At 38.1% G+C, this 16,811-nt stretch overlaps 1 protein-coding gene across 2 annotated transcripts in view; it reads right to left on the reverse strand.

Annotated features, from left to right (window-relative positions):
* dock5 (dedicator of cytokinesis 5) overlaps nt 1-16,811 on the reverse strand; it is a 54,858-nt gene extending 38,047 nt beyond the window's left edge. Inside the window, exons 1-8 of one of the 2 annotated variants that reach the window (XM_072432444.1) lie at nt 16,632-16,811; nt 3,746-3,829; nt 3,509-3,549; nt 3,385-3,440; nt 2,873-2,969; nt 1,298-1,446; nt 1,014-1,164; nt 707-849 (exon numbers count right to left, since the gene is read on the reverse strand). In XM_072432444.1, coding sequence (XP_072288545.1) covers nt 707-849; nt 1,014-1,164; nt 1,298-1,446; nt 2,873-2,969; nt 3,385-3,440; nt 3,509-3,549; nt 3,746-3,829; nt 16,632-16,674 — 764 coding nt within the window. In that variant the 5' untranslated portion in view covers nt 16,675-16,811. Of the gene's footprint in view, nt 1-706; nt 850-1,013; nt 1,165-1,297; nt 1,447-2,872; nt 2,970-3,384; nt 3,441-3,508; nt 3,570-3,745; nt 3,830-16,631 lie in introns of both variants that reach the window. The other variant, XM_072432445.1, reaches the window with a different exon arrangement.

The raw sequence follows: 16,811 nt of genomic DNA on the forward strand, positions 1-16,811 counted from the left end.
ACAAAGTAAAGACAGTTGATGAGATAGTGTCTTGAAAGAAAAGGGAGTCAGTGTGTGATGGGCGTGGTCTAACGTGTCAAACGCCGCTGGTTGCTACAAACAAATCACTGCAATTTGCTAAACCTCCAAACTAAACCCCAAAGGATTTCACAGCTCGAGTTTATCTGCTAAAGCAAACCCAACTTTGGATCTTTGAAGTGTTTTGTACGAGAGGAGGGGGTAATCGTGTTGACCGTGGAGAAGATTATAATCACGGAAATGTGTAAGCTGCAGATTTTGTGCAAATACTGTGAAAAGTACAACTCTTCATAGTTATTGGCACTATTCACTGAATCGCCAGTCACATTTTAAAGCAAAGTATTTTCCCCTTTAGTTTGTATAATGATTTTGTCATTTTTGACCCCTACGCTTTTGAGTTTAATAAGATTTCTTTGTTGAAAAAAGGAGTCAGGAGTTTGTGTATAATGATAAATTTAGAGGTTTGGTCCAGGAAGGAATATACAAAATCATGGCATAAATGGAATATAATGAGAATAAGCTAAAACAGATGACAAGGCTAAGTTTATTTGAATATTAAACATACGGTACATAAGAGTTACTTCCATTATTAAGAAGTAGGTCCTTTATAAACACTAGTTTATCAATGTTTACTTTGATGTTACTTTATTTAACTTCAACCAAGAGCACATCAGCGACATCTACCGACCTGATGAACTCTGACTGGTCGGGGTCGTACAGAGACATGAGGAGCTCGGCGTCTTCTCCGATGTTGCACACAAAGTTCTTGAGGTTCATGAGGAGACTGTAGGTGTGCACGGTGCTGAACAGGGTCTGACGCCTGCTCTCCAGGTTCCGTGTCTTAAAGAAGCAAATGAAAATGTAATGTTCAGGTATAACAATAGAAACAAAGCCCATATCAAGAACGTAACACAATCATCTCATTTAAAGGTGAGTTGGCCATTAAAAAATAATAAACAGAAAAAAAAGGAAAGTGAGTTGACCAGTAGTAGTAGTAGTAGTAGCTGTACCTTCTCTTCTTGTAACCTGTCGTCCACACTTCGCGACGCCGTCTCGTGAGCCCGAAACAAACTGACTGTACTGGTTTGGTCCGGATCCAACATGTTTCCAGCTTCATCTCGTGCCACTAAGTCCAAACCCAAAATCCTGCACGGCACAAAAGATACACTTTGAAAATAGTTCACACAGCCCAACTCTCCACAACAACTCAAGCATTTAAAATGTAACAATGCTCTTTATGTCCTTAAGCTTTCTTTTGGAGAGAATCAAGCATTTATACCGGTTCCCGTAGTCTATTTTTGCAGTGACTTTCTTCTTCAGCTCCACAAGGTCATCTTTGGGCAGCGTTCCCGACACTATCTGAGATCGATACTCTATGAGGCTGTAGGCCATCTGCTGAACATTCCTGAACAGGGTAGTCTTGTTGGCCTGTCCGATAAACAGATACACACACTTCAATGGAATTGACAAAATGGATATAAGAAAAGGACTCCTGTATTTAAGGCAAATGTGAAGTAGCACATAATTTGATTTCAATGAAGAAACTGATTTACTCATCACAAAATAAGATACAATAGTTTACAATAGTTATCAACAGCTAAATGATATACTTTACCCCACATTATACTTATAGTGCAGCTCAAAAATAAGAAAATACTATTGTTTCTATCTTTCCTAGTAGAAAAGCAAATCGACTGACATTTCAACTCAGGAAATTGAAAACTTGCATATTTTTGTTATGTGTTAAACAGTTTAGTACCGGTACATGAGTATTTATCTCACATGTCAATCACTCATTGGAAATATTTTTGTCTATTTAATTTTGCCTACATTTCAGAATCTAACATTCTGATAACATAGTATTTTAAAAGGGTCTATAGTCAAATAAACGGTGGATGAATTCAAACACGTCAAAATCTAGATCTAAACCTGGACTGGATCGGGACCAAATAAAGTCTACGTCAAGAAACTGAGCTTAAACCAGAACTAAAGCAGGACAAACTCCACTGGCATGGCACCTTCATCAATATTTGAGCACCGCTCAAACATTGAGGCGATATACAGGCACCGATATTTTTTCTTGCACTGCCCCAGACTGTGTGAGCCCATGGAGTTCAACCTCACTGCATCAGATTTGACTTTTTGAACAGATCAATTAGGTTAAGAAATATGGCTGTATGTTTGCAAAATCATGCCAGAAATAGTTTCATTTCCCAGATAATACAGCTTGTTATTATTTGTATTAAAGTGAAAGTAGTGGTTATCGTCCCCAACAGTAAAACACACTCAGGATATTGGCATCGGCTCAAAAACATTCCTATCGGACCATCCCTTTCTGTATCCACAGAATAAGCTGTAATAAAAAAAAAACAGCAAGAGGGAAATAGTTTTAAAGAGAAGCGTTAAAATTGATAACAGACACCACACAATTTAAATGCACAACACATTAGCCTTGTTTAAACACCCGCAATTATGGTGGTGTCTGCGGGCCACATTACTGTTGGTTCTCTGCAGAATAGTTAGTGGTGTAGCCTCCAGTAAATGTAAAAGTTACATGTGTTTATATTTTATCTTTTAATCAAACAAACAATCCCCCTTTGCTCCTTCCCATTCAGACCAGCAGCACGTATACAGCCCCTTTATATCCTCAAGATCTCTTTTCTGCACCGGAGCAAGTTAGCAGTTCAAATTCAATTCGCAGAGATCTACTTTGATAGAGGGCGAACCAGCTTCGTTGCACAGAATATCAAAGTTTCACCCCGCACTTACCTCTCTAGCCTCTAATCCTGCTTAGAGGTACAGTGCCTTGGTGAAAAGGCATGTTAACTAAATACAGCTGATAAGAACAACATACCACATAGAGCTTGTGCCATATCTGCGCCCATTCCCTGAGAGTGGCCCCCAGCTCCTGCTTCAGCGGGAGGTCGGCGGGGATAAGTATTTCCTGCTGGCTGACGTCCATAAAAACAGAATAAGATATTAGACTTGTAGCTCATCATTCACAGTTGATGCCATATGATTTAGACAGTGGGATATTTATATTGATGATAAATAGACAAAATCATCCGCCTTACACCGCCAAAAAAGACATTTGCAACAATGATAATTGCAACTGCAGCATGTTATTGACAGACGACGAGGCGGGCCAGCAAACCAATTTTAAGTGAATTATGAATGAAAGCTGTTTGTTGTTATCTCACCCTGTGTCAGTCTAATCCCTCACATACAAAGTTACTTCTGTCAAATCCAAACTTTTCCAAACTAACTTCTGCATGCTTTTATATCAACATATTATTGTAAAGTAAGAAAATAGAGTGTAGTTTGTATAAAAGAAAATAAAGTGTTTGTCTGCAACATATTTCTTACCCAATTCCCTCGACTGTGGCCTCCTTCAAGTGGATGAAGGAAACTGGGAAAATGCCCTGTGGAGACAATGATCTACGTTCACAGTGGAAGGTACATTACAATAATTAAGTGCTAATGACACTACCTTGTGTGATTTCTTGCGTAGTGTGTAGCCTCTGTACCAGCCTGTGGAGATAGAGATTCATCTTGAAAAGCAGAGGATGCAACGGGTGACAGTCAAAAGGGCAATGTGGCACAGTGCATGCTCATTTACATGATTAGACCTGGCATGCAGAGTGCTGCTTGGTTCAACTCCTCCAGCCTAGCTCCTGTGTAAGCATGTTCAAACAGGCACGTTAAGGCTTGTTAGGTGTTCACTCACCTTCCAGTTTCTCAAGTATGTGCACCGCGTCCCCCACCTGTAGGCACAGCTCGTGGTCTCCGCTCGGATCATAATTGTAGATGGCTGCAAGACAAGAACAAAAGTCTGATTACATGGACTTTAAAAACAGACTGTACGCACCGGGAGCTAAAAAGTTATTCCTCGTAGTCCAGTGGGTAAAGAAACACCCCAAATCCCTTTTCAATTACTCACCACACAGAGGAGCATGGCTGTATGAAATAAAATCAAGCTTTTGGATCACCTCACTGGAAACCAAATTCTTCACAAAGCCTTCTGTAATCTCGGTACAATTTGCACATGTGAACTATTTGTTTTGGCTGATTGCTTCTTTAAATGTAATGTTTCCAGATTGAGAAAGACTCAGTGGAATAAAGGTTTCCGGCCACCTTTTATTGAAACAAATGGCTAAAGATTGTCGTTAATATTCAAGCAAACGGACCGCGGTAGAGAGTGTAAACTTTGGCCTGGTACAGGGTCAAGAGCAGCTTGGTTCAGAAATCACAGAAGAATAAGGTAGATAAATCATTCACAAACTAAATCAGTTGTTCTGAAAAAGCACACATACAAAAATCTCATATTCTGACTTTGGACTGGTGCTTCATGAAAATACAAACAAAAGAGTATCTGCTTACGAACACACAGTACAGGTAAGCACACCCAGGACAAACTTCGATCTGTTGTAATAGAAAGAAACCCAACTAAGAGACAAAAGTAAGTTAAAAAAAAATGGCTTGAGATTGGACAAATTTGACTGACTTTGGACCAATTGGAACGTTTATGTGCCTTAGTTTTATTGTAGGGAAAAGGGAAACAAAGCTGACATTCAACTTGACATTTAATTTAACTTTACAGCAGCTCTTTCTTGACCCAAAACTGAGCTTTTTAACTTTAATACTTGTCCACAGTACCTTCCTGGATGCTATTGAATCTAAAGTCCAAATTAACTAAACTCAGCCATTATTGTTTAGTCAAACAATGAAACAGATACATTGACAAACAATACATAAAAAGCAGACTCTTCCTACATAGCTGTTGTGGTGCATTGATATGAATGTTATCAGTAATAAAATCTATTCAGTCAAGCAAGAAGATAAGCTTTCTTTTCTTACACAGCAACCTTTGACCACAGTCGGCTTTGTTCCCACTTGTGACTCCTCCTTGTGCCAAGTATACAGACTTAAATTCGTCATGTCTGTGACTCAGGTTAGTTAAAGGTATAAGACATGACACCAGATAACAAAGGTACACACAAGTCCTTGGGTGTCGCAACAGAAAAAAAAAACTTTGGCAAACAATACAGTAACAAAGGTCTTAGACATGACTCCGGGCTGCTGCAATTGCACACAGCCACACAGTAAGATAGAGGAACTGAAGAGCAGCCCTGCCCTGACTTGCATGCGATAATGCGCATTGCTGGAGGCTAGATTTCCTAGCACGCTTCAACTGGCTCGGGTTATCGCACCTCCACCTGAATACCTAAATTTAAAACTAAAAAGTTAATGCAAACAACTCACTCTTTTGTGCTGGGAATTTATTTTCAAGAATTTCAATAAAAACATCTGTACAGACAACTCTGCAGGGAAACGGCAAGAGTTTGTGTAACCAATGCATGATCTGGAAAGTCCTGCTACACATTCTTCATAATGCCTAATGTCATGAATGTTAACAAGCATGAGACACGCATGTAAACGCATCAGCTTGTAGCCATAGGATACTTCGAGCTGCTGTCACATTTTCTTTTACAAACTCATTCATACACCTGCCGCATGCATAAACTGGAGGCAGAGCAGTGAGTGAGACACAATGACAGGATGACAGTATGAAAGAATGCACCGGTCAGAGCTTGGATCAAATCGCAAACTTTAGGATTGAAAAAAAGGGTGGGTTTCTTGTTTTGTTTTTCCTAGAAATATTGTGAATTTTCACTGCATTAAAATCTGGCAAATAACCAATATTGTTCTAATTTTAAGAGTGCATGATTGACTTGTTCAACAAAATAATTGCATAAACCACATTTGGCAATAAACCTTGTGATTCTGAATTAAACAGTGAGCCCTAGTTGTTGCACGCTCTGCTACTGTGTGCTGCCCGCTGCACTTGATGTAGACAGATCATTCCCAGAATCGGCCAAAAGAAGAAAAAAGGCAGTAAAATAAAAGAAACAGCAACACAGTGGCCGAGCAGTCAGCACATCATGTTGCCTGGTTGATGCTTTTCTGAAGAGGAACCTTGATAAGAGGAAATTGAATCTGTAGTAATTTAGAAATTAGAAAAATCTTTATCTACATCACGGTCATGGAGGAGGAATGATTTTATTGAAAAAAACAACAACTTTCTGGGTTAGGGGCTAACCTTAACCTACTTTAAAATAATTTACTATTAACCAGACAATCATTTCAGCTTTGTGACCAAAGCTAAATGATTTGGAGAAGTGACATCTGCCACTAGAGAGTGACAATGGCCCATTCAACGTGTCTGTGCTGGAATCATGCCAACAGGTTGTACTGAGCGGAGCAGGTTGTGATGTCACACTGTCTCAACATAAAGCAACCCTCTGCGCCATGGCAGAGTGCAATGAAGAACACTATCTGTGCTGCTTGGACAACAAACACAGAGATAAGAACTCAGCTCATTTGCTGCTGTTAGATTTCCAATCAAGTTTCTCTTTGAAAGAGTTCAAGAATGCGTGAAGTTGTTCTAGACAAAGTAAGAGCATTTTAGATTACAATACAGAAGTAGACAAGATAATAACCGGCTGAGTAAGACAAGACAGACATTTCACCCACTTTACCTTTGGATGACTGTGGCGTGAGAGTGAGATATTAGTGGGTGGGGGAAGGGATGATGACGCAGATGGCCTCGCTGCTGTCAGTCTGCCGCAGGGCACATGTGGCTACAGAAGTAGCATACCACCAGTGAAAGAATAATGCACAGCATTGTAAATCAACTTTGATCAACTGAATGGCAATGAGCTATGGGCAATATACTACCAATGAATCAATGGGGGAATCAACAATTTAATTAGCAAAATAATTGTTAATTGCAGCCCTAATTAGGAGTATTTTTGTACTATTTAGCTTTTAGTTTGCATACTAATACGGTATGCAAATGACTAGACGGAGTAAATATTGATAGACTTCCTAGTGGATGAGAGCTGCCAAAATCCATTCATTAAAAAGAGGCAATTAGTTCTTCATTGGCACTTATGTTAAAATGCAGCCTAAGGCTAGATAATTGCCTGCTCTTTATATGAGCATCTTCTGTGTGACAAACACAGAAGAAAAACATACTTCACAGCTGACTCAAAATTAAAAGTAAATGAATAAATAAAAACTCTGTTAAAGTTTATTAAGCCTGTATGATAAATAAGGATAAAATATGTGTTGGGGGAAAAAGAGGCACTGAATTTCAACCCAACTCATTAAGTGAAAGCAGCTCAATTAAAGTTTTGGGGAGAGACAAATCCTGGGGCTGGGCATCTCAAAGCACAAGGACCACAGGAGACCGGGAGATTGCCTTCTCCCGTTGTCTAGACGGCTCCAAACGATCTTCACTTTACACTGCGCTCCAGCTAATAAGTCCTTATAGGTTATCTATAAATCATAAACCTTATTCTGATGTTCAAGCCTAAACGAGCATAAAGGATATTTTGCCATGGTTTTGTCTTAATTTGAACTGAACAAAAAGACTGCAGAGAAGCATTTGCCGTACGTGACTATACACTTTGGGATGAGAACTGAGAGGCTGTGCAAGGCTGGGTGCTCCACTTGAGAAAGCTGTTCTAAAGCTGTTCTAAAGCTGTGCGAGGAGCCAAAAAATGTATGCATGTGCACAATGAAGATTCCTGAAGATGTGAGACTTCTACTCTGACAATGTCCAAATCTAAGCTAAAAACAATTTTGTTTAGTTGTGCATACGACTGAAATGATTTTTTGTGTGAAGCACTTTGAATTGCCTTGTGTATGAAATGTGCTCTACAAATAAAGTTTCCTTGCCTTGCCATAATAGTAATGTGCCAAAATGTTTGTGAGAGCTAAGAGTTACTGATAAGATTGATATAAATCCTTCTTCCTTTCACAGTTTGAAAATCAGGGACCCCAGAACTAAGTGTATCACTGTGAAAGGATGTCAATTCTACAAGGCTTGATACAAGGCTTTTGGACCAAAAACATTTTACCTGTAATTTAATGTTTAGCACAAAATAACTGTACTTTCTATAATATTACTATGTGGTCTTAAACTAGTTACGATAAAAATCAAGAGAAGAAAAGGTTCCCATAATTATTTGTTTTTTTTAAATTGACACACATTCAAATTTTATTGATTAGTATTTGGGTATAGTTTATTTCCTGTACTTAATTCTTAGCTTCAAACCTAATTATAGATTGGCATGGTATCATCTTTAACTCAAAAGGATTGTGGTAAAAACAAAACGTCAAAGACGACTGCACAGCACTCCTTTATCTGCAGTGAGAAGAGGATGAATCAAATTGATCACAGAGAAATGGTACAAGCCCGTCCAAACTGGGAACAAGGTCGCACCAATCTCTAAAGCATCAGACAATAATCACATTTGACATTGGACGATAAACAAACCAGGATGTTATCAGTGAGATCTAAGAGGAGAGGAAAGCCAAACTGATTTGCTTATTAGACAGAGATGCCCCAGCAGCAGTGACCTTAGAGTGGTCACATTTCCAAAGCAACATCTTGGCTGCTGACTGCTCATGTAAAGTGGAAGGGCCACTTTCCAGAGGGCCACTAATACAATTTTGGGTTAAGCTAAATAGCAAACACCGTTTCAATAAATTGAGTCAATACAATAAAATAACTTATATTTACCTACATTGCCCATCCAATACTGATCCAGAATTAAACTAGGAATAGAGTCATATCAGTCAGGTTTGACCCAGAATCAAACCCAAATCAAAACCAGGTCTAATCTCGTGTTAACCAAGAAATAAACCAGTGAACAAGATTATTATTATCATTAGGCTCCCCAAATAAATTGCCTGTTTGCTGTAACCCGAGTCAACATTTTTCATCTGGCTCGGTCGGTAGGCAAATTCTTATTTTTTTTACTTTGAAGGCAAAAAAAAAGATCAAAATTTTGTCATTTGAGTCGGAGTGACCACCAGGGGTCAGGCTTCAACAGTCAATGACAAAAAACGTCTCTATCAACCCGATCAGGAGACTAAATCTCACAATTTTATGATATTTCAATCGACCTTTTGTACGCCGCTATCCTTTATTTTGGTAGCTAAGGCGAGCGGGGGGAACATGCAGGGGACACGGGCGCCGCCATGTTTGCTGTGATGACGCTGCTGGCCGTGTTTCAATCCCAGAATGCATTTGCGTAAGTCAAATTTCACACCCTGACAGAGCCTGGCATTACTATGGACATGTCAGTGGCGCCGACAAGGGCAAACTAACTTTGAAAAGCAATATGACGACTACTATCTATGGTCTGCTTTGTAACAGAAGCATGTGGAGGACTGAAAATGAAGACGCACATGTGTTCTGCGGTGCGTTACAAGCGTGTAACACGGTGGTTCAGGAAAGACCGGTTGGTGAGTCGGCGAAATAATTGAAAAATAAAAGATTTTGAAGTTTTGTCAACAAAATGCAGTTTTTTTTTTTTTTTCCAGTCGGCTAGTTTCATAGCGGGTCGGTCGGGTTACGGCAAACAGACATATTATTTTGCTCAGCCTTATCATTATGTATTTATTTATTTATTGATCTATTTATTTTTAATATATTTGTCGTGGGCCGGATTAAAATCGTTTGGAGGGCTTGATTTGGCCCCCGGGTCTGATTTGGCCCCCGCGCCTGATTTGGCCCCCGCGCCTGATTTGGCCCCCGCGCCTGATTTGGCCCCCGGGCCTTATCTTGAATAGCCCTGCTCTACAGCTTATCATATTACAAAAATATAACTAAAATGTCTCCACTTTAATACACAGAAAATGTAAAAAATGGTAATATTGAGCGCCAAAATGTACAATTTATTGATAGAGAGATCGATATAGTTATTGTGACGGTACTGTGCATAAGTTAAGTCAGTCCTTATGAGTTGAATGACTGGTAGCTGCTCCCCATAGAATATATCAGTGTAATTATACGACAAGCAATTACAGAATCGTATTACATGCTATATGTGATTTAATTAGGCATTATTAAAAGGGGGAGGGTGGGACGGCTGATTTGTGAAATTTCTGACAGGCCTGTTATCCAACACGGACAACAGGAACCAGACAAACTCAATCAAGTCATTCAGACAATATAAAGCTGCACTTGAGTTTTCAAAAGCACAAACCTTAGGAGTGGAAATTTGCAATATTTTGCCACTGTGGGATTGAAATGATCACACATTTTGCAAATGTAACAGCTAGAAGGACAGTGGTTTGGACGTCTGGACAGATGTAAAACTCGTACAACGACACCGGCACAAACATGTCACACTGACGCTTAACGAGCCTTTTGATTCACTTTGATGCAAGTAATGTTGGTTATAAAAACAGACTACCGCACAATTTAGTACATAAACACAACTGCTGTGTGTCCCCATATGACCCGACACAAATGATGAACGAAAGAGGATTCATTTTACTGATACCAAATGTTTGATATTTATTTATGCCGTTTACAAAATCTATTTGCATGATGTGAAATTGCTGTATGTGTATATTTCTTGATTGGTTCTCAAACCGCTTATCCAATCTCCTCACTAGACAGTAATGAGGTGTAATGCTGTAAGAGTACACATTACAGCTGCAATCAATTTGTCTTATAAAAAATAAAGTTTTACATGCACATACTGCAATTAATTGGATTTTAATAAAGAATTGTCAATGATCAGCTCGGGTCTTTTCCAACAAGAATTCCACAGCTAAACCTCTGTCCGGAAAAGCATGTGGTTTGGAGCGGAGTTCAGACTTTGGAGGAAGTCTAGGACTATTCTGTTATGGTTAATGAGCATTATTTAAAGTCTGTTTATGTTCAGGAGATTTATATTGAAAGTAGGGCTGTCACGATGTCAAATGTTAGAGTTACGATTATTGTGACGTCATGATTTAACGATTATTCGCAATTATTACTCTAGTCTGACCGGTTACCATTTCTCACGTTTGTGATCAGCTTTATGAAACTGAACTGTCTGACAAAAATAAAGTAAATGTGACAAAAACAGACGGAAAAAGAGTAATTTATATTTAGTTGTCTTTTAAATTAATTTTAACTATAGATTGAATTAAAACCATTTCATTTTGCATCTAAAATCTTCACAATTATTATGTTGTAGTTACGATTATTATTGATATCCATAAAATAAAAGGTAGTAAGTTAAAACTAATAATGGTGACTATTTTAGAAGTTAGAAGTCGTTTCAATGCACTCCAAAAAGAAGACCTAAATGTACGGTGCTTTTATGTGGCACATAACTTTACTTTTGTATTTAGAAAGTTTCCATGAAACTGGGAACAGTATTGGAATAAAAGAAAAGGATTTCTCTTTTGTTTTGTTCTGTGTCAATAATCATGAATAATAATTGTATTGTGCATGTTATCGTAACATCCCTAGTTTAGTAAAGTTGTACATTTCAAAACCAAAATCTTGATTCATTTTTGGCATTATTTCCCAGCTCTGCTACGAGTGCACAGACTGAGTGAGGGCTTTAGTACACACTCCGGCAATATATGTAATATGTACTTTGATAATGTAGGGGATTCTTTACTAGTTCAAGTACTGTATTGTGATTCATGTCCTCCTACTTATGAAAGAGGGTGACAAGTTGATATCCGTTAGAATTGGATCAAGATTTCAAACATCACATTTATTAGAGTTTATTAGAGTTATGTAGTGCACCATCCTGTATTATGCGTTTAACAACTATATAATGAAATATCTAAATTAGTTAATTCATTCATTCATTCATTTTATGAATTAATTAATTAATAATACATTTGCTTGTTAATCTGAAGGTTTGTGAGAACGTAACCGTGACATTTACCCCTTTTCTGGAAATGAATGAACACTTTACCAAATGTGGTTTATGACGATTTAATGACCAAATAATTATACAGATAAATGTGAATTTGGAATATGCAAATGTGTCAATGACAGATGGAGACGCTAGACATGATTGTTCTCGATCTATCTAGTTGTGTGTTGGAGTTCATTCTAAGATGATATTATCAGCCAAACTGTGAAATGCATTCATACGACCAGAACCAGAAGAAGCTGCCTCTAGATGGGCCTGTGTGTCCATGTTCTTGAATGTTCTTTGTTCCGTGGGTTACCTTAGCATTACTAGGCCAGAGGTAAGCCCTTTTTCTCATCTCCCGGGTTGTGTCTGGTTTGTTAAAGTAACATATTAACAGTTATTCAGATGTCTACAGCATAAAGAACATGCTACCACGTTTACCAAAGCATTAGTATTACTCTATTCTTCTTCCTGAGTCACATTTAAACAACTCCGCCAACTCCGGAGGTAAAGGATTCTTGCTCTGCATCGCTAACAGCCATGCAGTTGCCAGTGTGAAAATAACGAATAATATCACATATAATTTGCTCTGGAGTATAAGTCGCACCCCGGCCAAAGCTATGAAAAAAGGTGCAATTTATGGTCCAGAAAATACGGTATATTATATATGCGGTATACAGCCATTTATAGCTAATCACTGTAATGATTAGTACTATCACTATGTGTAATGATACACATAGTGGCTGCTTGGCAGTGAAAGGGAAACTGTGTGAGTGAATGACTGTGATTGTGTAAGTGTAACCGTTTATCCTTCTTCATTTTTAAAAAGGATTGGAGATGGAAATTAGCCTTCATAGTAATACTCTGGTACGAGCGTCTTTGCCCGCTGGCTTTATGTAACTGTATGTTGTCCTGTTAAATAAATTAATGAATGAATACAAATTAAGGTTATCAATTTGTTTTTGTTAGGGTTGTGTGTGTGTGTGTGTGTGTGTGTTTGCATTGTTTTTTTTAAACTGTCTAAACTGTTATTTTTGATTCTTCTTACTTTTTACAAGGATTCAATTGAAAATAGCCATTAGATAACAAGGGCTGTAACAAGTTAATCAAATAATTGTAACGAATCGATTATTGAAATAGTAGTCAAGTAATGTAGTATTCGATTAGTCGTTAACTGGTCTATACATAGGTTACAAAACAGGCCAGGAGTTGAGAATAGACATTTTATGACTCAAAAAGAGCCGCAATTGTATAAAAATGATCAAAACACTGTTTAGTCAATGACATTATACTCTAACAAGATCCTCAGATGGCTTCACTTCAGCTTCATCTGGCTCAAACTTAATACAAATATTTTCTTCACATGATTTATGCATCCTAAACAATTCTCAATTAATCTAAAATAATAATCACTAAACTGATCGATTAGCAAAATTGTCATAAGTTGTAGCCCTATAGATGATTTTAAAAGTGACTTCAAAATAGTCAGTACCACAAAGAGCGCAGAGTGTGACGCTGTGCGGAGTTAAAAGCACAACAATTCACTTACATTTAAGCCTGGGGACATTTGATTGCTCAATTTACATTTCTACTGCTGCACTCCAGAATATGAAAATTACCGGGTATTATGTTGGTGCTTACTATAACCAGGATATGTCTCATTTAAATGTCCCTGTTAGCTAGTCCGATATTAGAGATGTTATCAGACAACTTACAATCTTTTCTTTCATGCCAAAATGTAGTTGCCCTTATTTTAGCTGATCCCTGGCTTGTCTAATCGGATTACAACCCAAGACCTTGTACAGGGTCTGATGGCATTTTGAGGATTAAGAACTGGGTAAGTGACTCTCTGTGCCGTTTTCTGAGGTGAATGAGGCAGGAAAAAACACGGCATAACATACAAAAATGTGCAATAATTTGAAATGCATCTAAAAAGGATTATCACAAAACACCCGGAAAAACAAGGTCACGTGAAAGACATTGAGTGAATATTTTCTCTTATCCACCAAAGATTGGAAAGGGACCCTGTGTAAAAATTACTTTTATGAGCTTTTATGCTTGTAATAACAGTGTTTTATCATCATAAGCTTACTCTGTGTTGTATTTTAATGCAAGTTTTAGTAGAGCTGCTTAATTATGGCAAAACAATTGCTTCAATTCTGTCAAAATTAACCTGTAAAAGTGAAGCCTTAATATATGTTATTGATCATGTCTGTGACACTTTAGTTTGAACGCCTCAGAAGAATTGAGGTAAAGTTGGACATTTCTTTAGTATCAACCTTAGGAAACTTCCTTAGATCAACTCAACTTGCATTAATCAGTTGTTTTAGGTCTTGTTTATCTTGTTTGTTATTTTTTAAATAATTGGTTTAAGTGATAAACCAAATAAACCAATCCAACCAAAAACATCTCTACCCCGAGCCAATTTAAGAACACAAAAGATCTGTGGCTTTTCCATTTTCACATGTAAAAAACCCCAAATGCTTAAAGGCGCAATGGACGATTTTTCGGCGATTTGAGAACGCAGGCGGAAGTGCGCATAAGCACTTCCCCGTGCGGGCTTATACAACACACACGTGTGTTTGTTTATCAGCGCGACGGATCACATCGCATCTCTCGTCTCCCGTAGATTTCCGTCTTCTTCTGAGTCAGCTCGAACTGTATTTCTCCGTCTTCATTTTGTCCCATACACTGAGGGAACTATATTATGATAGATCAATGCGCTTAGACACACGGAAACGTGGGGACGAGCCACACGCGGCTGCTGGTGAGCGGTAGGTGCGTTTTATGATTGATACGTGGCAGGACTAATCGGCAGTCCACGCCACAAGGAAATAAGACTTAGATTTGTGCCAAAAAAATCGTCCATTCAACCTTTAATCGTACCACTTTATTACATTTGTGTCTTTGCTCTAAGTTTGGAGTCAGAACTATCGCATAGGATTCTGAACAGAAGGTGATTCATTGTATTTTGATTACAACATGTTTGTAATTGAATGGTTTGTCATTGCACAGCCCTATGTTTTAGTAATACTGCTTTGTACTGCATTTGAGTCATACTCCAAAATTGTCTGTTTTCACCTAGCCCCTATCTCGCCCCACTGTTCAGTAGGGGTGTCAAAAAGTATCATTAGTATCAGTACTCATTTAAACAAGTATCGACTCCAAAACAAATCAGAAACGGGACAAAATGCGAATTTTCCCGAACAGTTTTAAAACAATCTTGAGCTTTATCACAACTAGTATAAGACCACAATGTTTACTAAAGTAAGTACTATTATTTTATTTTGAAAATGTCGATCTATTGTCTATTGTTTATTATCAATAAATTGGTATTGAGTTACGAGTCTATTATCGCACACAGATTTTAGTATTGTGACAACACTACAGCTCATACATGTAGAGTTAAAAAAAAACATGACATAATCTAGTATGAGGTACTACATTGTCACTATGAAGAGGCGGGGCTTATCACTTCAGCAGTTTTGAACAGGAAGTCAATGGACCCTTTTCTAACAAGTTGTTTTAAATCAATAATGCCATTTTCTTATTTTATTCAACAAATACTGGGGGTTAAAAAAAAACATTCAAATGTTCTATAAAACATGGTGTCAATGGCAGTGGGAGATCTAAGCTGTACATCTAGAAGACATCTATAGCCCTAAAAAACATCCAAAAATATCCCCAAACATAGCCTGCATTCTGCCTGAGAACCGACCACATCTGGTGCGCACCGGGTAAAAAGTCTATAAAAGTGTGTAGCCTAGAGCTGATTTAGTTTTTACAGCCTGAACTTGCTATGTATGAAGTCACTAAAGCAAACCAGAAAGCATTTTTCATAGACTCCACACGGCTGAGGGTGGAGCACTGGCAGATATCATTACAAGCACATAAAGGTGCAGAGCAGTCCAGAAATGTACTCCAGTCATAACGGATATCGCAACAAACATATCGCAATAACGTCAGCTCTCCTACACTTGACACACTTGTGCAATTTTAAGGAAAAAGGTTGAAAAGGACTGATTTTATTCATGGTTTTCAGGGTAAATCATCCCCGATTTAGTCTTGGTTTTGTCTCTGTTTACATTTTTTTTTTTTTTACTTCTTGACACATTTTGACTAATACATCAGGGAGTGAAAAGACTTGTTTTACTACATTTGAAATAATGAGTCTAAAATGTACATTCACATTTTGCTATAATATCGATATCGCAGTATCACATATCGCAATCATTTCCAATATCGTGCAGTCTGGGTGAAAATGGCATCATAAAATGGCACAGTAGGCTACAGTTATGTCATCAGGATTTAATGAAAATGCAGAAAAAAATAAAAAATATATATTACAAGCCCTGTTTTGTTTTCTGTTTTAACTCTTGGGCCTTAATGTATTACCGCAAAAAAGAAAAGAAAAGTGTGAAACGATTTTAGATTTCTTTCTCTCTCTTTTTTTGTGTTTTTTTTACAGTGCACCAAATTAAAATTCCTGAGCAGACAATTGACAAACTGAACTTGACTATGCAAATGTCACATTCTTATCTCCCAGTGACTCCCATGAGGAGTCAACAGGAGACCTTCAGGCTCAGAGGGACCTTTACAGGCAAATAAGGACACATTAGTTACTTTGTCACTTTAAAAAGTCAGCTCAGAGACTGTGTGCACATGGAAACAATGTAATCAGACCGTTTTTCCTCCGCTAAAACGTATTTAGAGGCACAAAAACAAGAAAAAGCGGCTTTCCCAGTCCACGCCACACTACTACAGACATGATGAAGAGCTGCACACACATTTCCACACACGAGTCCCACCGAAGAATAAGAAATAACAAGTGGAGTAAAACTTTACGCAGCGAAAACCCAAACGATTAATTCAACACTGGCAACTCACCGACTCCGTATTTCTCCTTTTTAGTGGGAATCCAGCGGGTCATGGTGGAAAGTTGTGTCGATTGAAGAATAAATAACTATGTACACTTGTTAGAAGAGGAGGACGGGCGGTGCACACTCCGGAGCGTCCCGACGTGCTACAGTTCCGCCATCATGACTTGTGTTGTTGCAGGAGGAGGAG

The sequence above is a fragment of the Eucyclogobius newberryi genome, unplaced genomic scaffold (genome assembly GCF_026437365.1).
Source record: "Eucyclogobius newberryi isolate DKJ021-1_F unplaced genomic scaffold, fEucNew1.0.hap1 SCAF_6, whole genome shotgun sequence".
NCBI classification, from domain to species: Eukaryota; Metazoa; Chordata; class Actinopteri; order Gobiiformes; family Gobiidae; genus Eucyclogobius; species Eucyclogobius newberryi.